The sequence below is a fragment of the Lemur catta genome, chromosome 24 (genome assembly GCF_020740605.2).
Source record: "Lemur catta isolate mLemCat1 chromosome 24, mLemCat1.pri, whole genome shotgun sequence".
Lineage (NCBI taxonomy): Eukaryota > Metazoa > Chordata > Mammalia > Primates > Lemuridae > Lemur > Lemur catta.
This window is the reverse complement of record NC_059151.1, coordinates 5,839,800-5,867,032: the sequence shown is the minus strand read 5'-3', so window position 1 is coordinate 5,867,032 and position 27,233 is coordinate 5,839,800. Positions and strand designations below refer to the sequence as shown.

At 34.7% G+C, this 27,233-nt stretch overlaps 1 protein-coding gene across 4 annotated transcripts in view; it reads right to left on the bottom strand.

Moving 5' to 3' along the window:
* Window positions 1-213: 213 nt before the first annotated feature.
* MMRN1 (multimerin 1) overlaps window positions 214-27,233 on the bottom strand; it is a 48,185-nt gene continuing 21,165 nt past the window's right edge. For 3 of the 4 annotated variants that reach the window (XM_045536840.1, XM_045536839.1, XM_045536842.1), the window contains exons 5-9: window positions 19,884-19,997; window positions 18,363-18,536; window positions 11,115-13,103; window positions 2,335-2,487; window positions 214-1,073 (exon numbers count right to left, since the gene is read on the bottom strand). In XM_045536840.1, coding sequence (XP_045392796.1) covers window positions 652-1,073; window positions 2,335-2,487; window positions 11,115-13,103; window positions 18,363-18,536; window positions 19,884-19,997 — 2,852 coding nt within the window. In that variant the 3' untranslated portion in view covers window positions 214-651. Of the gene's footprint in view, window positions 1,074-2,334; window positions 2,488-9,050; window positions 9,288-11,114; window positions 13,104-18,362; window positions 18,537-19,883; window positions 19,998-27,233 lie in introns of those variants that run through there. The other variant, XM_045536843.1, reaches the window with a different exon arrangement.

The following is a 27,233-nucleotide window of genomic DNA, read 5'->3' as shown; positions in this document are numbered from 1 at the left end:
CTTACATATCCTTAGACTTGGGTATAAATGTCCAACTATGTGTTGATTTCTACTTTACCCTCTAATTATAGGAAAAGAACAATAGTTAAGCATATTTTAAGTTTTTAATTCAACTTTCTTAACTTTGATTCCAAATGAAAATTTTAGTACGCAAAGTTGAACAACTCAACAGTAAAGACGAAAAATAGAAGTTTTAAAAAGTATTTTTTAGTCTTTGAGTAATTTATTTGAATTTGTGAATCTAGGAAATATATGTTATATATTTATATACAGAGGGAATAACAGAAGTTGTGTTTTATTGAAAAGAATGCTGTGATAATACTGTGTGATTGCCATTTTATAATATTACTTTACATTGAAATGACTTAAAATGAAGGAACAAAAATAGGAATAGTTGTGCTAACAAACACTTTTTTTTTTCTGTGCCACTACATTTCTTTAGGAGCAAAAAGAATTCCTTCATATACAGGCTAGTCAAAAGATATCCAAATGATTTTATGAAATACACATACAACTTAGATTAAAAAAGAAGTTAGTTTTGTTTTCATTTTATGTAGAAAAACCAAAACAGAGCAGATGTGAATGCCAAGATAAATAAAAACACTGGCTGTTTCTCCATAAAGGTGATAGTTGTCTGTCTTTCATACTAACTTACGTACGATACAACAAGTAACCACTAAATGTAGTAACAGGGGGAAACTTGGCAGGAATTGTTCCTTTTACAAGTCGCAACCAGACTTCCTGCCCGTAATTTAATTCTAATAAGGCATCCCCAGTCAAAACCCTATCACAGTGTGTTTCACTGTTAATATTCTCGGACTCAAAGGCAAGCTTGTCTTTTCCATCAACCACTAAAAATCCAGAGATATGAGGACTAAAGGACTCAATGGTATACTTGAAAACATACACCCCAAGATATGGAACTCTGAATTTTCCAGTTCTTGGGGTATATGAAGCTCCATAGTTGACATCCAAATTGTTAAACAGGATAGGACCAGGTGTAGTCATTCCATATGTATGAGATGCAAAAAACGCCACCATCGGTGCATATCTATAAGATCCTTTGGAAAAATCTGTTAGAGGAAAAAAAAACGGCAAGAGTTAATTTTCATGTTTTTATCTTTTTTGTCTTTCTTTATGTCTTTATCATTTTATCTCAGTTACACAAAAGCTTAGCAGAAGGAAAAAGGTCATCTATCAAATTTAACAAGGGTATATGCGAGTGGTTACCTGCCTCTTTTCTTGGAGGAATTACCCTAAATCACTTAGTCTCTTGGAGCCTCAGTTTCTCCATTTAGATCAGGATAGAATGAACATGAAAATAACATTTGATACCTCTGTTATAGAAATGCCTCAAAGATTAATTTGCATGTTGCTTTGATCTCCCAAGAGATAATGGAATTCAAAGCACTCCATGATTATTACGGTATGCCAGAATGTTTTAAAGCCCCTTGCAGGAATTGAAGCTGACATGATGTAGAAACAATTTTTCCAACACCTTGTCAAACAGTTTCTAGAGGCTAAAGCGAAAACCAAATAAAGCCATATTCACTGTAGAAAAGTAGACAAAAGCAATTTTCTTTGTAATTAATGCCAAGTGTACTCACAAAGGCTGGGATTTAAAAATAGACTAAAAAATTTACTCTTCATTATACAGGATATTATTAAGAAAAGCCTGATTTGAAACCTAAATTTTGCTGTCATTAAAGAGAACATATTTTAAATGCTGCACGTATTCCTGTCTGAAAAGCAGAAATGGTGCACTCTTGAAGTAAATCTCAAGCAACCAATACTTATGAATTTAAATGGACCAAAAAGGCATCTTGTTTTACTGAATACATTCGAGCACATTCTAATAGTCCTCATACAGTCAAAATAGCACTATTAGCTTAACCTTCACAGAAAACGTGTTGCTGAGCATGGATTAAAGCCTTATCTAAATGTCCATACCTGACATGAATCAAAGGTGTATTTATTTAACAACTTGTTTGAGGAGAAAGAGTTTATACCAGTCAGATATATTAATATACACCTGTATTTTCTTTAAAAGATGAACCAGAGGCAAAAATTATGAGGGGGTAGAATTTTCCATGAATTGCCTCTATTATACCAACATTGAAAATTTCAACTAGTGAATGTAAATAAGAATTTGTTTGACAAAAAGACATTTCCACTTGTAAATCAGGTGCATTGTTCAGTAAGTTTCAAAAGTAAAAGGAATTAATTCTCATGTGGATCCAGGTTAAGCAGGTTGAAATATTCACTTGTAAACAGTTTCAAACAGGTTTCGGTTTACGACTTTGAGCAAACCCAAGGAGGCATACACTTTTTTACCTGGAGCTAAAGCATTTTTTTCCACCAGCTTGACAGTGCAGTTGTCACCAGTAAAAGGATGGCGGCAGGCACAGGTAAAGCTAGCTCTTCCGTTTATACACGTGCCCCCGTTCTGGCATGGAAACCTACTGCAGCCTGAATACTCCTCTGTTACTGAAAAAGAGTCAAGATAAAAGAGAATAAAGTGACCTATTTTCCTGTTCATCTCAAATCATACTTTGTAGCAGAATAGGAAAAATACTGAATTTGAAATAAGAAAAATGAGTTCCTAAGCCCAGGTGTCAAAGTGGTCATGAACGTGGTTATGAATGTGGTCATGAACATGGACATGAACTTGGACTTCATGTAAACCCCTCAGCTCTGATCTCCCTTTCCCCTTCTGTGAAGTGGGGAGAATTCTGTGATTCATTGTATTTATTTCTGTGACATGTTAAGACTTTGATCAAATGTAGAACAAAATAGAATTATCTAGGCACAGGACTATATATATTCAGAACTGGTACATGATAAAGGTGATGTTTCAAATTACTGGAGAAGAAAAATATCTATTTAATCCATGGGGATAAGGCAACTGAGTATCTATAAATACACAAATTCCGTGTGTACAAAAATACTAAATGTGAACAAAAAACCATACCACTGTATTACGGTCAAATAAAGTACAATATCTTTGCAGAGCTTTAACATTTTGAAAAGCTCTTTCAAAGCAAAACAACAAAAAGAAGCCATAAGAGAAAAAAAATTCTCACTTTTGATCACATAAGAATTAAAATGTATTTGCAATGAAAGCCACCCTTAAAGTTCAACTATAAGTGACATATTAAGAGAAAATATTTTTTAACAGACATAACAATATAATGAGTAATATCTATAACATCTGAAAAGCTCTGATAAGTCAAAAGGAAAAAAACACCCTCTCCTAAAAAAATGAAAAATGGGCAAATGATATAAGCAGGCAAATCACTGAACAAAAATCACAAAAGCTCACTAAAAGTTTTACAACATATGCAACTTTACTACTAATTAAGGAATAATACATTTAACAATAATAACATTTTGATTTCAGGCGGCAACATTTAAAAAGACAGAAAACAGTTATGGCAACATGAGGGAAAATGGGCTTTTTCATATGATGTTGGCTAAAACTTAAATTGTTGTTAAACCTTTTAATAGGAACATATTTATCAGCATTAAAAAGGTTCATTTACTTAGAGCCAGACATTTCTCCTGGCTGAATATATGCACTCAGACATACTTGTCCATGTACACAAAGATAATTTTTCAAGGATGACATCCTTTTCATTAGTGAGAAATTAAAAGACTCAAATGGCCACTGATACAGGACTTGTTAAATAAATGACAATATATTCCTGCTAAGGAATATTAGACAGCAGGTAAAGAATGAGGTAGATCCCCAACATATTTGCTTTACTGAAGACAGTAAGTTACAGTTTGGACATTACATGTAGAATAATTCCATTTATTTAGAAAACTTCAAATTATGAATATGCTTATATACCTAATTATGTAACTACAGAAAAAAAGAATTTAACACTTGCACTACTTGCCACAGGTACCACTATGGTGCCACCTTGTGGCAATAGCGTAAATGGTTTACAATTCACTCGTTTGAAATTGCATGATTGTGACAATTTTTAAGTTAGAAATGATTTGCTTTGTTTAATATTTTTCGCACGAAGTAAGACCTACACATATTTTATGTACATTGTGTTTCATATCTGTGTAATTGAAATTCTCATAAAATTTGACCAAATTGTATCCTTCTATTAGAATTTCTTGCAAAGAAAAAATATTCATATATTAATTATGTAATTAGAAATTTATTTGAATTATTTGGTATATGCTCTGTGATAATCTATAAATTATTTTCCTCATTGAGAAAAGTATTAAAAATATTTCATGTACCTAATATTTTTTTAACAAATATGTCAAACTGGCCCACAATTCTTTAATATCTTTTCTCCTCCATGTGTATAGGTGATCAAACCCTTTCTTTTGCTGTTAGCTATCATTAGCTATCATTCTAGAACTTAGCACGTTACTTGACAGCTTTAGAAACATCAGTGTTTCTCCATTACCTGTACAAATGTGAATTCTTTATATCAAAACATTGGCTTCATTTATTTTTACATTCTCTGAATCTAACGTAGTGATCAACTCACAGGAGACTGTTGAATTAATGTGTTTCTCTAAGAACGAATCAATTGTGCAGTGGAGTTGGGGAACACTGAATTATTTATGTAACCTGATCAGCTCTGTAATTCTAATTCTCCCAAATGGGAAAAAGTCACACTCACCTATAGACTCAGCCCCGTCCATGAATCAGGGATCAAACCTGTGCTAGAGAGGAGAATTTAAGAAGTTGTAGAAAAAATGGATTTCTCTGCATTGCTATTGACTCTACTCTGATTCTTCAGGATCAAGGCTATCCCTTCTATTTAGTCTCCAGGATGAGAATTACATTTTTCTCCCTGCGTTCCATAACCTTAGCAATGGGGCCTTGCCTTGCTCTTGTTTTTTGAGTGATTTCAAAGAGTGCTATTTTGACCTTTATTCCAATGTCTTTGTAAGGTCATTCATCTGGAGGAGGGGAGGATTTTTTTTTTTAAACATTGTGTTATATCTAAAACATCTAGAACAGTACTGGATCTCATTAGGCACTTAATTAATGTTTGTTGAACTGAATTGAACCATTATGAATTATAATTTTCAGAAAATATTAGTAATTCTAAAGATAATTTATTTGGGTTTTAAAAGAAAAACTGCTTAGAAGAGTTTTAGCACAACATTTTAAGCTAATATGACACTGAATAATAAAAATTATCTTGTACCTTTAATTGTCCCTTTAATCTAGGAAAGTATTTTACAAACATCTTCGTTTGTTTGTTTGTTTGGAGACAGAGTCTCACTCTGTTGCCTGGGCTAGAGTGCCGTGGCATCAGCCTAGCTCACAGCGACCTCAGACTCCTAGGCTCAAGCAATCCTCCCACCTTAGCCTCCTAAGTAGCTGAGCCTATAGGCATGCGCCACTATGCCCAGCTAATTTTTTCTATATATTTTTAGCTGTCCAGATAATTTATTTCTATTTTTAGTAGAGACAGGGTCTCACTCTTGCTCAGGCTGGTCTCCAACTCCTGACCTCAAGCTATCCTCCTTCCTTGGCCTCCCAGAGTGCTAGGATTACAGGCGTGAGCCACCGTGCCCGGCCACAAACATCCTCTTGAGGTAAATCTGCAGCTTGACATTTCCAAGCAAATTTCTTAGTTTATAACAAATGACTAAACAAATGTATACATGACTTTGTACAAACAATAATTTCTTAGTTGACCATAAAGTCACTGAGTGGCAGTCTGAAAAGTACATTTGAAAGGTAGTATTGATATCTCCTCATTAGTATTCAGACAGTTATTTGAGATATTGAGTATTTTTATAAATTCTAATTTACTTTGGTAGGACTGGAAAACACAATTGTATGCTAACGTCCATATATGATGTGCTCAGCCTCCTAACTCTTTGTTTCTTCTCAACAGTCTCTCCTGACTCTCTCTCTCTCTCTCTCTCTCTCTCTCTCTCTCTCTCTCTCTCTCTCTCTCACCCTTTAAAGGACACTGTTCCTCCGATTCTGCTCCTGGTTCTGGTCCTGTGGTTATGTGCATGTTCCCCTGGCTTTTCTCAACCACACCCAGAGTTTCAAAACACCATCTTTATGCTTATGCCGCTCAAATCTAAATCTCCATGCAAATTTCAAATTTTAACACTTGCTTAAGATTATAAAGCCTAAAATTCTTAAAGGAGGGTTGATTAACCACAAAACATGGTTTGCTTTTTTTGTACAAAGCAGATGTATATTTTGGTACCTTTATCATTCTGGCACAACAACATGCATTAACCTTCTTTCATTCATTTTTTTAATTTTCTAAACATTGTATAATAATTTTATTGGTAATTTGTTTTTAGGGTAAAGAGCCTTGAGTTTAGATTTATTAATAATGACATCAATAGAGTGTCATGTGATATTTTCCCCTAAAATGATGACATTCACTATAACCAGATTTGAAAAGTTCAAATTGTTTATATAATAAAATACTCATTATTTCTTTTTAGAGCCAATTTTAAGCTGTGGATAGTAAAAATGGCAATTAAAAACTTAAAAGTATGTTTTTCAAACTCCATAGGCAGTTAATACATGGTACCACTTTCATTTTTATGCTGCAATTTTTGTCAGGATGAAAGTATTATCTTCACTTAGACCATTGTGCAACAAATTCACGATATGTGATATCATAATTCCCACACCTACACCTTCCTCTCTGTGTTTGATAATCAACATGACACAGGTACAATTTTGAATTAATGATGCAATTAATGACTGGTACAAAGACATATATTCATTGTATTTAATTTGCAGACCAGTTAACCAGATTTAGTTTCAAATCTTAGGTGTGAAAGAACCAGCCTATTGCTGAGAAATAGCTCTTGTGATTCTTGCCTGGGAAGGACACAAGCATATGCAGTAACTATGTAAACGGAACCTGTTCTCTGTCCCATTTCCTTTTTAACATCATACCAGCTGTTATAACAGAATTTTGGTTCAGAAGATGTGATCATCAAAAGCCTGGGTTTCTGACTGTTCACCTTGGGTATCCTGGCTACTTTATTGTAGGACAAGGTGCAGGAAAAGGCTGTCAATTTTGTCAGCATCCTCTCTGCAACTGTCACCATCCTTCCAAATAAAGGGGAATCATATGGAAATTGGGAGGAGTCTTTTCTTCTCTCAGAGAGCTATGAGCAAAAAGTAGTTCATTTAATATTCTCTTCAACACTGATGTGTTTTATTGACACAAATTGGGGAGGCCATCCCCAGTAGACAGGCCTACTAGCCGACTCTGACACAAAGAATATCATTAAGATCACGTGCAGAAATGAGTGAACACAGCGAGCCTGAGACTGCTATCTTTAGCAAGGCCTACTTGGAAGGTTGTGCCCTGGGCTGACATCTGGGAACTTGACTTCTCTCCCTTTCTTAGCTGGTAAGTGTCATTCGCTGTGCCTAGACTTTGTATAAACAATATGGTTTATGCTGAACATCTGCTTTCCTTCTGAGAGTCTGGAGTTTTGGTATGTGCTAGCAGAGGGCGCCTATGTGACTAGCCCCCAATAAAACCCATGGAGATCTGATAGGCTTCTCTGGGAAGAATTATTGTACTTGTCACTATATTTTTTTGTGGCTAGAAAAAAGGGCACACAGAAATGTTCTCCTTTGTGGGAGGGAGAGAGCATAAAGAATCCTGTGCCTGGATTTCTCCAGACTCTGCTTGTATCTTTTTCCCTAGCTGATTGTACTATGTATAAACCTTAGCTGAGAACACAACTATATTCCAAGTCCTATGAGTGTTTCTGTTGAATCACCACATATTTGCTTGGGACCTTCTAAAACTGATCATAAATTTTATATTAAAGCAAATAGCCTTCAAAATTTAATTGGCTTCTAATTCAGCCATTTTGTGCAAAAGACAATTTATTAGTTATTTTGAGTTTATTTGAAAATGTTATTTCTTCATATATATATGGAAAATGATATAAATAGTAGAAAATCTCTTGGAGAAAACCATTATTAAATCATTTTGCAGATTTTTTCAGTGCTTATCAATGCACATGTTTTTATACAGTTAAGCCTTTATATTTTACATCCTTTTTGGATTCATCATTATATGATAAGCTTAAATGAAGTTATAAGCATATGCTGAGTTTAAAACAAACTTATAAAAATAAAGATAGGGGACAATGGGATGCCACAAGTTCATAAATTATGTTGATGCATGGAAATAATCATAAGTCAAATATTAAGTGAAAATATTAAGAAAATAAAAATATAAACATTAAATATAGCCAAGGAAATTGTATCATATAGTCATAACTATATGATAACTTCATAATATACTAATAATTAATAATAACTAACTTAATAATATACTGTGTGCAGATTATTTCTTTGATCCTCAAAGTAAACTTGTAAGGTGTGTAGGTTATTCTTATTTTATAAATAAGGAAAGAACAGTTTAGAAAAATAAATGACTTCTTACAAATAAATACATTGGTTTATGATTACAAATTCAGTGCTCATTCGTCATCACCATTGCCTCTACGCAGAGTCACAAAATTTAGAAATGACTTTAAAGTGATATAAAACAGTTACGTAGTCACTAGGTCCTTATTTTTCCTCTTCTAAGTTGCTTATGTTCACAACAATGATACTTTTTAAAAGCATTTGGTACACTACCAAATGTTTAATAGAATGTATATACTCTTAGGAGTATATAATTAATTATGAATGAAAGAGGTTTATTAAGGAGAGCGACATTGGCAAAGATTAGAGAAACGGTGGAGATAAAAAGTCAAGGGTTTCCCAAGCGGGAGGCGCGCATGCGCAGTAGTGAGGACTACGACATGTCGCCGAGGCGGGAATCAGCTGCTCCCGGAAGGGCAAGCAGCCAACTGCTCTCTGCGGGGGGAAGTCTGCCAACTGCTGCACAAACAAATCTTCAAAGATGAAATAAAAACCTCTTGGTGTCTATTAGAATATTATTTAGAAACAAATCAAATATTTAGCCATCGCACCAGAAGAGCTGATCCAGCAATGGCCTACCAGGAGTCAGAATTAGCATAATTCAATGGCTCGACAGGAAGTGATAGGGATGAATGCGTTAAATTTTGCCCTCCTCCTCCATCAGTCAAAGGAAGAGCTTGTCAATCACTGATGGTGACATTCAATGACTCCCCAGTGGCCGTATCACAGAAGAGCCAAGCTGAGAAGTAGCACCTTTGATTCCTCATGGCACAGAAACAACTTGTCAGTACTTGGATCTTCTGGAAAGGAAACCCCCTAGGAACATCAACTCTGGCCACGTGGAACCTTCAGATATGGCCGGACTCTGGACACACATGACACATGGAACAGCAACAGAAGGATAAGAAAGACATGAGAACATTTTCGACCACCTCTTGGAGGATAGTGGTGGAGGACCAAACCCTGAGTCCAGTCAACCAGGAGTCAGGCTCTATCACTTCCTAGTTGAATGATCTTAGGCAGGATACTTTAATTAATGTCTCTGAGGGTTATTTTACTCATCTGCAAAACAAGAATAATAATACCTACCTCATAGGTATTGTTAAATGAAATAACGAATACTCTATAATTTGTACAGTGTCTGAGATATAACAAATGTTAATAAATCATCTCTAATATTATAGTATTATAATATTAGATTAATATTAATTCACCACTAGTTTTATGCCCCACAGAAGCGGGGCCAGGTTAACGGGCATGAACACCTATCACCCACTTAAAAGGGTCCCACCCATTATGTTGCTGGACCTGAATAGAATGATACCTACCTTGCACATAGAATTAGGTCAATATATTTTTGTTGCCTTGACATTGTTATTGATATCTTTACTGAGATATAATAAAGAACTTTTAATTAATTATAAATTTTGATAGGTAAATATATAAAAAAATTCTACTCACAGTAAATAAAGAAACATCAAGCAATGTTATCAAGGAGTCATTGGAAAAATGAGAATCACAACTGAATTCTGTCCTATTGTTAGCCCATTAAGTGCAATACTGAGTCTATCATAATAAACATCTAAATATAATTTTTATAAAATCCTAACATGCATTCTTCATGCTATCAAAGTTAATAAGTTCTTAGGTGCTATGAAATTTTTTTACCTCGATTACTTTTGAGGCTATACTTACTGAGTAGATATTATACATATTTTTTGGTTTAGGAAGAAAAATGACATAGCTTGTCTGGTGTATGACCACACATACTGTAGAGCTTAAATAAAGCTCATGTTGAAGTTCCCACATGAAGATGAAGGATTGAAATAGTATGGAAAAAGAACAACACATTATTTTTCCTAAAACTGTTATAAGAACATCTTGTATTGAGATATTGCCTTTCTCTGGGAAATATATAAGTCTAAATAGTTTGTTCTGTGTTCCCACAGAGGTAAAATTAGTTCTCCTAGGTCAGATTAATTCGGGGGAGTCATAAATAAACATACTCATTTAAATAGTAGAGAGAATTCAACTCTGTGAATAGTGGAGAGAATTCAACAATACTCTGTGATTTTTAATATTATTAAAACATTCAGAGATTAAATATGAGGAATCAGAACCTGTTAGAATAATGATCATCTTCTTGCAATTAAAAACCAATAAAATACAAAATTTATACAAATGAGCATATAATTTAACAGCAGACTCATATGAGAAAAATACTGCCATTTCTTTTAGTAAAAATCAGTAGCTATTCTCATTCTGAAAAGATTATTCAATATAATTCATATGCCAAATATAGGGACAAACACTTCCTTCATACAGAGACGCTATTATGCAGTTTATATGCACCATGCTGAATTCTTCTTTCCCCCCAATTTATGCTCCTCCTTTGGTGTTTACATTTGGTAATGGTACCATTATCCTCTCGTTTCTCAAATTCAAAACCTCAGAATATTCTAGCTCTGTCTCTTCCCCAAGTGCCACACATTCAGGCTGTGAACAACAGCTCACTAAATTCCCAGAAGTTAGAATCAGATTCAAATGTGTCAGTGATTTTTCCATTGCTTGACTATCTACCCAAGTTCACATACGCACCTTTTATGTTTTACGGTCTTGCTAAACTATACAGATCTACTAAATATCATTTAAATAAAGAGAGGTTAAAAGTTATTTTTCTGTATTAGCTTACCAGGATATATAATGTTGTCTGTGTTTCTTTGATTCCGGCCTATCAGGACAGTGGTAAGGTTCACTGTTGGTTTCTTAGGTGTATTAGGTTTCTTTAGCAATGATTTTACTTGCTTCTGAGACTTGACAACATTTGCCAGATTTCCAGATAATGATCGATCTATATACCAAGTTAAATTAGACAGGGCAGCTTGAGTTTTTATTTCAATTATCGGTTCCACAAATTCTGTCAGATCTTTCTGGAGAAGCTGAATATCTGGCATGGAACCTTTTATCCACTTAGGTATGGTAGCGTTCAGTTCTGACATACTTGTAGAAGCATTATGACACATTGTTAAGACTTCATAGAGAGTTTTGTTGAGCAAAGCAAAGTTAATTGAAAGATGGATGGATTTTGCTTCCAGTGCCTTAAATCTGGAATTTAATACCTGCAGTTGAAGATCCTGATTTCTCTCATTTAAAGCCACATTGCCTTTTTTAAGTGAAATATAATACGGTATGAGCGATTGCGTCACTTTAGACTCGATACCTTGCAACCGAGTTTCAAAATTTTCGGAAATCTTAGCCGCTAAGAGTATCTTTTCTTCCAAATGACTCATATTTTGCTGGTATTCTCTCACTTGGGAAGTGGTTTCATTGAACAGTTCATAGATCTTTTGAAAGTTGGACTGACTAAGTTTCCCATCTTTAGGACTATCTGCAAGAGCCTTAGCAACTTGCAAAACAAAGTTGTATCTCTGATTATCGTTGACCAAAATCTGAATAGAATCATTTAAACGTTGGAATTGAGAAATAAATGTCAAAACAGTTTCCATATCTGGGGTACATTTATGATGGGCTTCGAGATTATACTTAATGGTATTTAAAGTTTCTTTTAGCACATAGTTGTCTTGAATGAAATCAATAGCATTATTTATAATAGTCATTGTCTTATTTAGGCCATCCTCCATTTCTAAGGCATAGTCATTGATACGTCTGTCTAAGACATCGCCACGACTCTGCACTTCATTTCTAAGTAAGTTGTGTCTTTTTGTAAGTTCTTTAATAAGAAAATTTAGACTATTGACAGCAGTAGTCAGATTTTCTAACTTTTTCTTTGTAACTACTGCTTCCTTTGGTTGCTGATGTGTTATAGTCTGTTGAAGTGACGCTCCCTGCTCAAGCAAGGGTTGAAGGATCTCCATGTCGTAAGTCAAATCATTTAGTTGCTCATTCATTTTGTCCATCTTATCATCCATTGGAAAGAGAATCTCAGCCAACGTTTGGTTTAACACATGTACATTCTCTTCTGTGTCCTTGAGTTGAAACTTAAAATCACTTCTGCACTGAGATAACATGGCTTCACATTCACTCCTGACCGTTTCTTTCTCCATTTCCAAAGTGACAGTGAGATTGTTAATCTTGCTGTCTTGGATGTGCAAATCGTCAAACATTTGCAGCATCATCAAACCCTGCTTCTTCATATTCTCATGCAGAGTAGCCATGTACTCAGTGACATTGTTGGTAACTGATTCGACGGCTGGAACGTTCTTCTGCTCTGATACTTTTTCAGTTGATAAAAGCTGCTCGTGTACTTCTTTCATTTTAGAAAGAGTCCTGTTGAGGGATTCGTAATACAGAATGCTTCTTGAGCGTTCCTGTTCCAAAGCACCTTCTAAATGAGACTGCTTGATTTCCAGTTCTTTAATAGGCTTCTCACATGTAAAAGTCATTTCTTGCCTTACATTCACGATGTGATTCCTTAGATCTGCTATATCCATCAAAGTGGGCCTATTTTCTTGCATTATAACAGACTTTTGCTGGACTGCTATTGAAACCACGGATTTGTTGACTTTTTGAATTATTTGCCTGGTGTTTTCAAGGTCCGCTGACAGACTTGACACAGTCTTGAAGAGCTGCGCTACCGTCTCTTGCATGTCATTTTGAAAAATTTTAAGTTGTTCTCTGACTATGTCCTTGACCAGCTCATTAATGCTTTTGGATTTTAGACCTACAGAAAGAAATAATGAACAATAATAAATGATTTTAAATAAGACTTTAGACATCCCTAAAAAGATTAAAAAAAAAATTGAGACTAAATACTAATGACATGTAATAATGAAAATACTACTTTGAATACATTTACTTATGAAATTTTAAAAATTGCTATAACTCATAAAAGGTGATCATCTCCTTAAATAAGAAGTCAGAGAGTAAAAATCACCTGTGGAACATAGTAGAATATACTAGACTTATAAAACTAAGGTTCTATGGACAAAAGATATGAAAGAACTACTACTGACTTCAGTTATAGACCCTTGTATGCAGTAATTCTAGGTCTAATCTTAGTCTTATATGAAAATAAATGGCTCTGGGCTTTGTGCCTTAGACAATAATACCTGGTGTTAGCTCATGACTGTGTTATTAGGTTTCTAGTAATTAGGTTTCAGAGCTTATGTTTTGAGCTTATAAAAGCTAATAAATTGACTGCAGAGAAGAACCTTAATGAGATTCTTAAGTGAAGAAAAATGAAGTAATATTCATAAGATTTAGCCATGGTTTATAATAACAATAGAATAATAATAATATTGAGAGGTTTGAGGATTGTAAAACTAACTCAACCTCAAATGAAAACAGAAATTCAAGATATACCTGATTATCATAATATGATGTTAAGTTTTAGCAAAAAGAGAAGAAACTGGCCACTAATGATACACATACTGGTATCTTCAATATTAGAAACCAAAGACTATTTAAAAATATAAAAAAGAAACCTGCTGCATACAAAGAGAGAAAATAGGAAAAAATAAAACCTGCCTTTGAGGTATAGTTACATGAATAGTATCTAGCTACAAAGCACACATAAATGGAAGCTGTGTCCATTCAAATTCAAAATAGAGGCAATGGGCCGGGCGCGGTGGCTCACGCCTGTAATCCTAGCTCTGGGAGGCCGAGGCGGGTGGATCACTCGAGGTCAGGAGTTCGAGACCAGCCTGAGCAAGAGTGAGACCCCGTCTCTACTAAAAATAGAAAGAAATTATCTGGCCAACTAAAAATATATATACAAAAAAAAATTAGCCGGGCATGGTGGCTCATGCCTGTAGTCCCAGCTACTAGGGAGGCTGAGGCAGTAGGATCACTTAAGCCCAGGAGTCTGAGGTTGCTGTGAGCTAGGCTGATGCCACGGCACTCACTCTAGCCCGGGCAACAAAGTGACACTCTGTCTCAAAAAAAAAAAAAAAAAAAAAAAAAAAAAAAACAAAATAGAGGCAATGACTATAATGTAAAATACAGGCAACATAATGCAAAGCATTTTAAACAGGAAAGTCTGTACAATAGGATATTGCCAAATGAGTTATGGCTACCATGTAGCCTATTCAAGAAAGATCATTATAGTATAAAAATGAATATAGGTTCTACATGTCTCTATTTTGTAAGCAAGTTTTTAAAAGTATTTAACATGCGTGAGAGACTTACTTAAAAATTATTGTGAAAGAGCAATTATAAGAAATAGTATGATGTATTGCTTGAGCATCTTGATTTTAATTCATCTGGTACAAAGACAAAGCTATAAATGTGATGGTTTTGATGGATAATCATTTCCCTGGAAATCCTACACCCTAAAGATCAATGGTGTCAAATGAAGAAAAAGGAAAAGATATTTCAGTTTACTTTTTCTAAGTCTAGTGGAAACTGAAATAAGTTTAAAAGTCCAAAAAAAAAAAAAAAGTAAAGATCAATTTGTACGTAAAAGAAAAAAATGTGAAGTATGGAATAGTAATGAATGACACACAACACCAAAGGACTAAGGAAAGGTGAAATTAATTAGAAAAGACTAAATAGCCATAATTAAGAGGAGTCATACAGAAATAGTCCTAGCTTTGGTATCTAATGACATGGATAATCACACCTGAAAGGTTTTAAAGTATTTTTATTTTCTAAATTTTGCTTAGCATTTAACCAGTCACCCATTTATTCAACAAATATTCATTAAGTACATTCTATATGCTACACAGAAAATGAAATTTGGAAAATTAGATTCTGGTGGTAACAATAGAATATGTTAGCTTCACTGAGAGTAAAGTGCTGCTCAATAGCAAAGTTATTTTTACTACTACAAGATCATTTAATCATTTCCCTGTGGTTAAAATTGTCTTTAATCACATGACACCAAAAATTCGATTAAATACAATAAAATATTTGAGGTGTGTCTTAGGCTTTCCGTTAGTTATAACCTTATAATTTTGACTTTAAGATGTTTTCTGAGATTAAAAAAGATAAAATAAAACTTAAGCTTTATTGACTTAATTAATTACTTGTGAACAATAACAATAGGCATTTACCTTCAGAAAACAAAAAACTACATAACCTGAAAGTCAGAATAAGAATGACAATAGGTAAAAACACCGTAGTTAGATATTCAGTACAGAATCTCAGTCAACATAATTAGGAAAACAAAATGAATATGAAAAATATGAGGTACTTGAGCTATTATGTTTTAAAACCTTTATAGAAAAACCTAAGTTAAAGAAAAGGCTAAATCACAGCAGTTTCTGAAAAGATATAAAACATACTATTAGCTTAAAAATTTGTTTTGGGATAAAGAGCTATTCAGATAACATTTCTACAGTTTGTTACTAAAGAAGCATTTGTGCAAGAATATAATTTTTCAAAAATATGTCAAAGTGCTTTACGTTAACATCTGAGTGGGTATATCATTTTAATTCTCTTTGATTCTGTTTCATGTGTCTATATGCTTCTACTTTCTTAAAAAGATGAGATTGTATTTCGCGATTTAACAAATATATTTGCTATCAGACACCTTGGCATGCCCTTCTCTGATTGTGAGTGTTTGATCTTTTCATAACATTCGGATACCTCTTAAGGAGTTGAGACATTTGATTTTCAACAGTTTCTATGGCTACTGGCAGATGAAGCAGTGTTTTCACCTGGGATGTAAACTATGGAAGGACGCTATGGTTTTGCAACACAAGCACTGCACCTTGGGGGTGGGTTTTGTTTTTGTTTCCTGTAAGAATATTTGTTAACTACAAGCTCTCTGGTTCTTATAATTAATGATTGCGCTCAGTACATAATTAATCCCTCCCACTGAGGATGGAATTTCATTATTGTTGCTGTTGCTGTGTGTGTTTTCTCTTGTGTCAGTCCCAGAATTTTTGTTACTAGCCTCGTAGGTCACAAAAAGCGGATGACAGGCCTAATTCTCTCAGGTCATGAGAACCAAATTTTGCTACACTAATTTCATTCACATAGTTACAAATTATATACTGTTTCTATTTGATTTCTTTATTATACTATCACTTCAGGGGAAAAAAATGGTTCTCTCTGATATTTGGACTCAGTAAGTTTGGGCCATACCAAATATGTAGGACAGGGGCTTTCTTTCAGTGGCTGAATAGCAACAATTATTTATGTGATTTAAAAAAAAAATCACGGTTGTTGTTGAGCTACATAAGTATCTGTACTGGTAGGTGGTATGTCAAATCTCCAGCTATTTATTTTTTTTTATTTGAAAACCCCAGTAGAGAAAAAAATAACTTGTGAGAAATGGGGTTGTACAGTGATACTTTTTAAATGAATAAAGCAAAGGAAAATGGACCAGTAATCCTGAAACTTGGAAACATACAATAAATCCAATGAATTGGGACATTCCTGGTTAACCGAACTATTTGCCTAGAACATCCAAGCCCTACCTGAAACCCCTTTGCCTGGTTAACTCCTCCTGACCCTTCACTCATTGCTTGAGATTGCTCCTCCTTCCAGAAACCTTCCCTGGTCCTCTTAGACTGGATTTGTTGCAAGTCTCAAAGGGTCCCATTGTACCCTGTGCATAACACTATCACAGCAATTACTCGCTATATATAATTCTCTGTAGCAGGCAGAATAATGCACACTCCTTTCCCCCAAGAGCCAGAAAGGAAAGGAACACAACCTGCTTTCAAGCCTGTTGTTCCAAGTGCACAAAAGCCAAGCAAAGCCTATTCATTTTTATAAAGAAATTATCATTCTTTAATAATAATAATAACACAATGTTCAGGATATATTTAATCGATTTTATGCCATGAATTGGATAATTTCTGGGATAACGATGCTTGTCAGATTTATCCTCAATATCTTCATTAACAGTATTGAGAAAGCCATGCGTGTAGCTGCCTTGATCATCCATCTCTTAGCTTCATCTTTTTTTTTTTGTTTTCATAAAATTTACTTTTATTGATTTGTTTATTTTTTAATTTTTATGGGCACAGAATAGTTGTGTATCTTTATAGGGCACATGTGATGTTTTGATACAGGCACACAATGTGAATTAATCAAATCAGGATAATTGGGGTATCCATCACTATAGGAATTTATCATTTCTTTGTGTTAGGACCATTCCAATTCCACTCTTTTAGGTATTTTAAAGTATACCCTGATTTGTTGTGATATCAAATATTGTTCATTCTATTTAACTACATTTTTGCACCCATTAACCATCCCCATTTTATCCTTCTCTCCTCACTACCCTTCCCAGCCTCTGGTAGCCATCCTTCTACTTGCTATCTCCATGAAATCAATTGTTTTTAGCATTTAGCTCCCACATGTGGGTGAGAACATGGGAGACTGATCTTTCTGTGCTTGGCTTATTGCACTTAACATAATGTTCTCCAGTTCCATCCACATTGTTACAAATGGCAGGATTTCATTCTTTTTTGTGGCTACATAATATTCCACTGAGTATATGTACCACAATGTCTTTATCCATTTATCTGTTGATGGACACTTAGGTTGATTCCAAATCTTGTCTATTGTGAATAGTCCTGCTATAAACATGGGAGTGCAGATATCTTTTGAATATATTGAATTCTCCTTCCATGGACATATACCCAGCAGTGGGATCTCTTGGTCATATATTTGTTCCCTTAACCTCATCTTTATTCTTGAACTGAATCCCACAATGGAAGTAAATTAAGTATGGGTCATTTTAACTAGAAATAAATACAAGTTAGGCTATAACTGGATACATAATGTCAGTCAACCAGATGGAATATTCAGTCAATGATTAGAATACATAGTAAAAAAAATTTAGATAATTAAAATTATTTCAGAAGTTTAGTGATTTAAAAATATCTTATTCAAAAAATATCTATCATAAATTTCTATACCATCCGATCTAAGGCAAATATCCCAAAGTGATGTTAGGAAAGAGAAATGAATCATTTGCTTTTTGTCTTAACTGAATGAGTAATTCATTTTATTTTATTTTTACCTTTTAGAAAAGATTGAAATTCTCTGCCTTTATCTTCACTGATTTTCTTTTCTAGGGAGGAGTAAGTGCTCCTTACATCATTCACAGCCAAAGAAATATTATCAAACTTCTTCTGCAGAAGAGTCAATTTTGTTGCCTGGTAGTTCATCTGGTCAGTCAGTTTTTGCATCACTGCTGCTTGCAGAAGGAAAGAATATTGGAACCATGAAAAATAGCTTTAAAACCACTCAAATTTCGTAAGTTTAAAGGTAATTCAAATAAACCATCTTTGCACTAATCTATTTGAAAAATAGACTATATTCACTTAGCAAATGGCAACTGAATGTTTAGACTATTTAAGTGTAGAAATTTGTAAAAAAAAAAAAAAAAAGTATTATAATATCTTAGATTTCTGAAATGTTTTAACTTTGCCCAGAATTTTCAGTCTCTTTTTAAAGAAATTTCAAAGAGTTATTTTTACACTCTCAGTAGATGAAAAAATGAAGGGTCAGAAAACCAAAATAATTTGCTTGAAGTTGCCCAGCTGATGGCTCATCTTTGGCTTCCAAATCCAATTCCCCAGCATTAAAAATGTGCAGCTATGTGTGTGTGTGTGTGTGTGTGTGTGTGTGTGTGTGTACATATATACACATATAGTATGTAGTTGTAATTATATTCTGAGAATTTTGTTGTTTACTGAGGTATTCTTTAATAAGATATAAAGATTTAGACTTTAGTTATGATCACTTTATATAGCAATGATACTCTCCATCCCTTTACATATACATTTCAATAATTCAAGAATTTTACAGTATTTTATAAAGATACAGAATTCCAATCCCTTAAAAAATTACAGTACAATTTCTAAGGCATATTCACCTGCATTCTTTAAGAGAGCCCTGTAAGTCACATTTCTCAATGAGTGTCTTGTTTTGTATGACTAGTTCTATGCCAGACATAGTAACTAGATGTTTTTAGCATTAACCAACCTTATGTTTCTAAGAGCTAAAGTCTAAATGAAATGAAAAAGCATTTATGTTAGAAATATGAGAAAATATGTGACATGCCAACTTTGGATCAACACGAGGTTCTTGTTGGTTTTTAGCCACAATTTCTTTTCTTAGTCAGTGATCAATACCCTTCAATGATCTCTTATCAACCAATGGAAGAGAGCCTTCCAGCTTCTCTTAACAAGATCAAGCCTTTCCTTCCATGTCAACATTCTTCTATGATCATCCTGTTTGAAGGACAAAATTTGCTTTTCTTTTGGAAACGTGTGATTTCCTTACAATCCAGTATCACAGCATTTTTACTCTCCTGTGTTTGCACACACAGATCCAATAATTATGTTGATGCATGGTCCTTTCGGTCTGGGAACCTACCGCTCATCTACAATATCCAGCACCAATAGAAAAGAATTGAGAGGTATGTTAATGTGTCACCATCAAACATTTGACAGCTAAGAGATTTCTTGTTTGGAAATTGTAATAAATAGTGCTGACAACAATTGGGTTAGAGATGATAGTAATTACAGTCTATGACCTGGGTCACCACAGTCTTGCTGCTGCTGCTGCTGCTGCTGCTCCGCTGACCCTCTGCCAATAGCTGCGTGACTTTCAGCCTGGTTGGTGTGTATCAGTTGCTGCTGTTCCTGGGCTGGATAGAAGCAGAAAGAGAAGGGAGAGAGTTAAGCACTAGGACTGCCTCATGTTTTCCAGTCCTGAGCAGTAATGTGGCTGACATTCATTTTCCCGTGTACCGAAGCATGATGGGCTGGGATGATTGCAGAGTAAGCTGCTCCGCCCCCAACCATAGGGCAATATGACACCAATTGGAGTTGGAAGTGCACGACTCTAATTCTGTCTGGGAAGAATAAAATTATTCAGGCCTCCTTTGGGCGAAAATGGGTGGTAGTTTGGGGGAGCTGTGTAAACTAGCAGATGTAAACTGCCTGCATAATTGAAAGGATTTTAAAAATCTGCTGTGTTAAAAGCCATAGCAGCTTTTTAAGTGGACGGCCACAAAGGCTGATTGTTTAACAAGGCAATTTCCAACTGGTGGTCTACTTAGAAATAAGGGAGAGAGCTACACATTTCTTACTGAAAAATATAGCTATTTAATTAATAGTGCCACTTAAATGAGTTGCTCTCAGGTTTTTAAAAAATACATAGTCTCAAAATGGCCTAAAAGTAAAGGTCAACTATTATAGGTTTGTTTCAAGGAGATCAACACACAACATACAGAAATTCTTGTAAAATAAATTTACTCTGCTAAAGAATGGCTTCCCATTTTCCATAAATCAAGGAATATTTTAAATGGCTAAATAGTATTTCACTGGGGAAAATAATTTAGAGGGAAGATTTATTAAAAATATTGAACATGTTGAATAACATATGTCTGTAATTTGCAGACTTCTAATGAACAATGTATCCATTGAAGTCTGCATGTCAGACATGAGGAAACAAGTGTTTTGTGTCTGGCTGTGCTTATTCCCATGTGAAATTATGAACCAATGAAACTGCATCTTTGGCACATGTTAATTATCCTCCCTAAGGCATAGGTGGTTGTGACAATAATACTGAAGCTTCTCTACTCCATACAAAGTATAATATATTCGACTTTTTTTTATTTCTTTTCCTCCACTGTACTATATAAAGTCCCGAGTAATTTTTGGTTTATTTAGTGGACAGAAACAATCTAAACTTGGGGAAAAGTATAACCACTTGTGGGCTGAGGAAGGTGGGAAAGAGTGTTGATGTTCTGCTAAATCCTAGCAATAAGGTTCTCATAAACTGGGCCTGGTGCATGTGCCTGTTTCAGCTATTCATGAGGCTTAGGACTCATGCAAATCAGGCTAAGAGTTCAAGGCCAGCCTGGGTAATATAGTGAGACACCATCTCTAAAATAATAAGAAAAAATTTAAAAGAAGGTTCTTATAGCCTAAATTCAAATTAATTCATACAAATACATCCATTAAATAATTGCATAAATTTTTTTATCATGGTTCCTCCTTAGCTGGTATAATAAAGGATTTTCTGCTGGCAGCTTAAATGTAAATCTACCCAAGTGTAACTAGAGAGTAAAGCCATGGTTCTCAAACTGGGGCCCCTGAATCAGTAGTATCAGCATCACCTGGGAATTTTTGGCACTGTAACTTCTAGGGCTCCACTGCACACCTACTAACTTAAGAAACACTTAAACTCCTAAGAATTTTAAGAAACTCTGGAGTAGGGCAGCAATCTGTGTTTTAATGAGCCCTCCAGGTGATGAACACTGAAGTTTGAAAACCACTGCAATAAAGTGTCAAGATAAATCCTCCCTAGCAACTTCCCACCTTACCATTTTGCCTGTTTGTCTGAGCAGTGGTAGAATGTTCAGGATACAAATTTATAAAGAGGTATAGCAGTAAGAACAGGTGGATTTAACAAGATGAAAAATGGTCTTTCCCTGATTAACTTTTTGAGCTAGATCACAAGGAGAGACCCAGCAGGTGCATTTAAAGGCAGCGCCATAACTTGGTAGGTGGCGGATACTTTGTTACAAGGGAGGCATAACTCAGTGAAAACAAAGACTACATTGTTTGGGGGTATACAAAGTCACCATTCAAGTTTCCTTTTCTATCATTAACTTCTGACACATTATTTTTTTTTTTTTACATCCCTTTGAATACTGGTTTTTCCAGCATGGATGGAAATCAGAAGTTCTTATAAACCTTGAAACATTAAGTGTCCATGTTCTTTCCATTTCTCTACCTGAGATTCTGATTTGGTAGATCAATTCTGGGGAATTGGGCACTTGTGTATTTTTTTTAAAACTCTACAGGTGATTTTGATGCATGGCCCTGGTTAGAAACACTCATTTAGAACAAATTGCTAAATTTTCCAATTCTAACAGGTAAATTCACTGTTATAAGGCAGAAAATACCAATAGTTTCATCCTAAAATTGCAATCCAGAAATCAGTCTTCACGGATTCTTAAACTGCATGCCTGTTGATAACAAGGGCATAAGTTCAAGACATGATTTATTAAAAGTCAAACCAATGAAAACCTTGAGTATCGCATCATTCCATAAGGAAGTGGACCATTATAAAGTGTAAGTGAAATGGGCTGGGGGTGCAAGGTGCTTTTCACAGCTTCCAGATTCACTCACATAGATATTGCCATTCTCTATTATTACAACACGAGATCCCTGAAGAGTTACTGCTGAGCATGGAAGCATAGGAACAGTGTTCCTGCTGCCTTTGCAGCAATCAGTTCTAGAGCCCACTGACAAATTTAGAATGTCTCAGAAATAAAATCCCCTTTCCACTCAGAAACTAGACTATCGCTCCTTACTCCTATCCAGCAACATTCCATATTCCCCAACTCCAAGACTGTGTTTAGCCAGTACGTACCAATGGGGTCTACCAGTTTTTAAAACACTGAAATCAAGCCATACCTGTTGGCAAAAACATCATTATAAAGTATAATATCTGACAAACTTAGTTATAAAAATTATAATATTAACTCATTCCAAGTTAATTGTGAGGACATAATAAAGGATTTATTTTGTAGGATGCATGATGAATGGAATTCCTATCATGCCAACATCTGAGAAATATTTTTCAGAATTAGAATTTTGTTGGGCCCATGGTCATGCACTGCTAGACTTCATAAAATACTCAGTTTTAGTAGAATGATCGGTTTATCATTAACTATGGTTATATAGTTACTAGAACTTTTGAATCATTTGGTGCTTACTTTAGTTTACTTATTAGTATATGCTAATCGTTCTAAGTGCATAGCTTATTTGGTAATTATAATTCAGAAATTTATAATACATTATTAAAGACAATGAAAAAGAGACAAAAGTTTAAATTTTAAAGTATTTCTTTCAGACTTCATGAGTATGAATTTTTTGAATCTCAGAAAAAAACAAAAATCATCAATTAGAATCCCAGTCCTAGGTAATCTAATGATATTGGGAAACTATCAGTCTGGACCATCTTTTATCATGTATAATATCAAAATAATATCAATTCAGTATCAAAAATAAATTCAACATAAAACAATTAAGTTATGTGTCTGGAATGAAATCAGCTCAATTTTCAATATTAGTGGATTATTTTTACTTGGTATGTAAATGTTGGATTCAAATAATGCTAGAAATTTTTATCATTTAAAATTGAAATTGCTAGAATCATTCAACACACATAAAGCTTCCCGTTTGCTCTTAGCTATAGTTATCGTTAAATTAATTGTTTCTAGAAACTTGGTGAGAAAACTGTACTCCCCAGTAAAAGAAACAACTATTAAGCATCACACAAAGATCCTTGAGATCCAATTGTCACATGAACCTCTTTGCTCTGGAATTCACTGGATGGAATCTCTGCCAAGGCTGTTAAAAACTTGAAATGCCTGTTTTACAAATTCAATAGTTTATGTTATCTTTTCCTAGCTCTGTTTATGGACTGGAGTTCAATACTTGCATTCATCCCAACTTACTGCAGGGGATTTGAGTAGACACAGCCTAGAGATGATAGGATCTCTGACAGTAGAGTCAGTTACTTTCCTGTGATAAAGAGTCTTGTTGATCGTTGCTCTTTTGTTTTTTATTAGCAATCTTTCCATCTCCCCAAATGCATTCTCTACCACAAGGATTGCCACAGATTCTAGATTTTCCAAGCAATCTATCTTCTCTTTTGCTTAAGCACAGACTTTTGCTTTGTTCCATAGAGTGCAGATTTCTAAGTCTTTTTTTCTTGGTCACTTCTAAGCCATAGGTGCAGAGACAGAAGGGCTTTTAAATCAACTAAATCTTAAAGATCTTTGTGTACTTCAGATTTTTAAAAAATGAAATATATTTTCTAAATTGGATTCTTTTTTTTTCCTTTTCTCCCAACACAATAACTCTTTTTTTCCCTTGCAATGGAAAAAAGATCCTGACCTTGTCAGATAAAGGACTTAGAGAAAAGGAAGCAAGGTCAGCAAGTGTCAAAAGCAAAAGCAACAGCTTCCTTATTAGATTTTTTTTCTTTTTTAATTAGACAGGTTTTATTTGCAAGTTTTTTTGTTTTCCTTCCAGGCCTTTGAGCCATATGGAGGAAGTCATTGATAGCAACTCAGTAATGAGGATGCTTGCCCTCTCCCCTTCAAAACCAGAAGGCTTTCCTGGATGGCTTGAGAAGACAGATTTCTAGCTGCTTCTGCAATATCAAGCGAACACTTGCATAGTGAATGTTCAGGGTATGTATAAAGATTTACTGAGATTTATTAGTTAAATTGAAGTAGGCAGTTTGATGTAACAAAGACTTAAGGTACACAGTGTTCCTTAACTAAATGTATCATAATTTTATTGTGCAAGATGCTTATAGGAGGTAATGTTTCTCAAAGAGGAAAGTGTTAACCACCACTGGGAAAAACTAGATATGCAAAAATACAGGAAATACAAATTATTCCTCTTTTAAGTACTATAATTTTCATCATATTATGTGGAATACATTTTAAAATACTGTTGTTGGAGAGGCCCCATATTTAAAATGTTAGTTACAGCAGCTCTTAAATAGTATATTGAATTATTTCACAGCATTTGTAAAACCAAATATTTGTCATATATTCATACCATATGGTAGGGGTCAGTTTATTTTAATACCTGTGCATGCTGTGTTTTCAGCATTCATAATATTTGTGATAAATTTTATAAAACATGAGTTTATAAAATACTTTTTTTTTCTGCAGAAAGGATCTAACTAAAGCAGATTGGATTTTTAAAAACAGATTTGCAAAGAAGTTTTCATCCTCTATAATCTGACACTATTTGGATTTAAATCCCTGCCCTTTGTGTCATTAAAGAAAATCACAATTTCCTTGTTCTACTTCAGAATATTTTAGAGACATCTACTGGAAAGGTGCATTATTGCAAATTTTATAAAATAGGTTTAAGTGGTATGTTACTACTGACTTTTTGAAAACTGTGTTGAATACCATATCACAAAATTAGATCCCTTTCTGAATGCCAAACTCTTATACACTCTAATCTTTGATGATTCACCCCTCATTATGTGGAAATATTATATATATGAAATGAGAAAAAGGCATAACAAATGAAAAATATGTCAAAACTATTACTTTGATGTTAGACTTAATAATCCTTTTTTCTCAAAAAAAGTTCTGTTCACTTAACTTTTTAAAAAATTGGTTTCCTTTTGATAGTGTGACTAATGTTTTTAATAAGGTAATCTGGAACAATAACTACCAGTATTTTGATTATCTGAGTTGTAGCTAAAGTGCATATGTGGCAGATCAGTGTATTGTGGAATAAGACACCAGAGAGAATTGTCTCATGGATTTGGAGTTGTCACATCCCTTCCTAACAGCCTGGGGATGAATCTACAGAAAGAGGGGGAGAAAGAAAAAGGAAGAGGGGTAGAAAAGTGGAGGAGAAGAAGTAAAAGAGAGTATAGATGCTAGCAACCCCATCTTATTCTTTTTTTTTTTTTTTTTTTTTTTTTTTGAGACAGAGTCTCACTTTGTTGCCCGGGCTAGAGTGAGTGCCGTGGCGTCAGCCTAGCTCACAGCAACCTCAGACTCCTGGGCTTAAGCGATCCTACTGCCTCAGCCTCCCGAGTAGCTGGGACTACAGGCATGAGCCACCATGCCCGGCTAATTTTTTTGTATATATATTTTTAGTTGGCCAGATAATTTCTTTCTATTTTTAGTAGAGACGGGGTCTCACTCTTGCTCAGGCTGGTCTCGAACTCCTGACCTCGAGCGATCCACCCGCCTCGGCCTCCCAGAGCTAGGATTACAGGCGTGAGCCACCGCGCCCGGCCTTCATCTTATTCTTGATCTATTAATGCTTCTTGTAAATGTAAAAGATGTCCCTACTATAATCTAAATTAAAAGGACATCATTATTTTTACATTATGGAATTTATTTTGTCTGTGGAAAGGAAACTTGTTGGGGAAGCCAGGATTTGTGAAGTTTATGTACTACTTCACACATTTTCTACGAATAAAATGATCTCTTGGTGTTTTGAGGGACTGGCACTGAAGCAGCTGTCATGGTGGCACCATAACCAGGTTATTCCAAATGCTTGAGGTCTCGGAGGAGGTTAAAGACTGGATGAGCCAAGCTGACTATTCTTGCCATATTTGGGGCAGCTTGTCATACGAGACAGCATAGACAGAATTGTAAAACACTGTTTATTCTTATGGGGAGACAATTTTCTCTCCCATATGAGAATAAACAATACTGTTGGCACATACATAAAGTGTGAAAAAAAGAGGGAGGCGTGTAATTGGGTAGGCATCAGAAGGGAAAAATGTTCAAAAACACTGCCAGGATACAGATAATGAAGAATGGCTCTAAGGAAAAAGAGACACAGTAGTTCTTGATACAAGCAGTGCATCAATTGCACTAGTAAAAAAATTCAATAGTTTTTATGTTCTGCAATGAAAGCAAAGAATAGGATAGTCAGAGTATCGTAGGAGCAACCAGAGTTTCTTCTGGAATCAAAGCTATATCAGATTGATTGTATGACAACATGACACAATGGGCCTCTCCGCCATCAGAACATTATTCCCACTGCAGATTCCAACCAAAAAGACACCTTTCAACAACACCTTAATTAGCAGAGACCTGAATAATAAGTAGTTTGAATTATACTATTGTGACAGAAGGTCATAATCAGAACTGCCCTGGGACATTTTTGCCAATGGGAACTAAGACAATGATTTGTAAATCTAGTATAAAAGATATCCACAGGTTGCTTCCAATTAAAATACAGGGTGTGATTAAACAATCCAAGCTAAACTACTTGAATTCAATTTATATATTTCACATAATACTTTGAAAAAAGGGAATAACAGTACCTGGCAGATAGTCAAACTGTCAACCAGTCTTTGTTTCTTG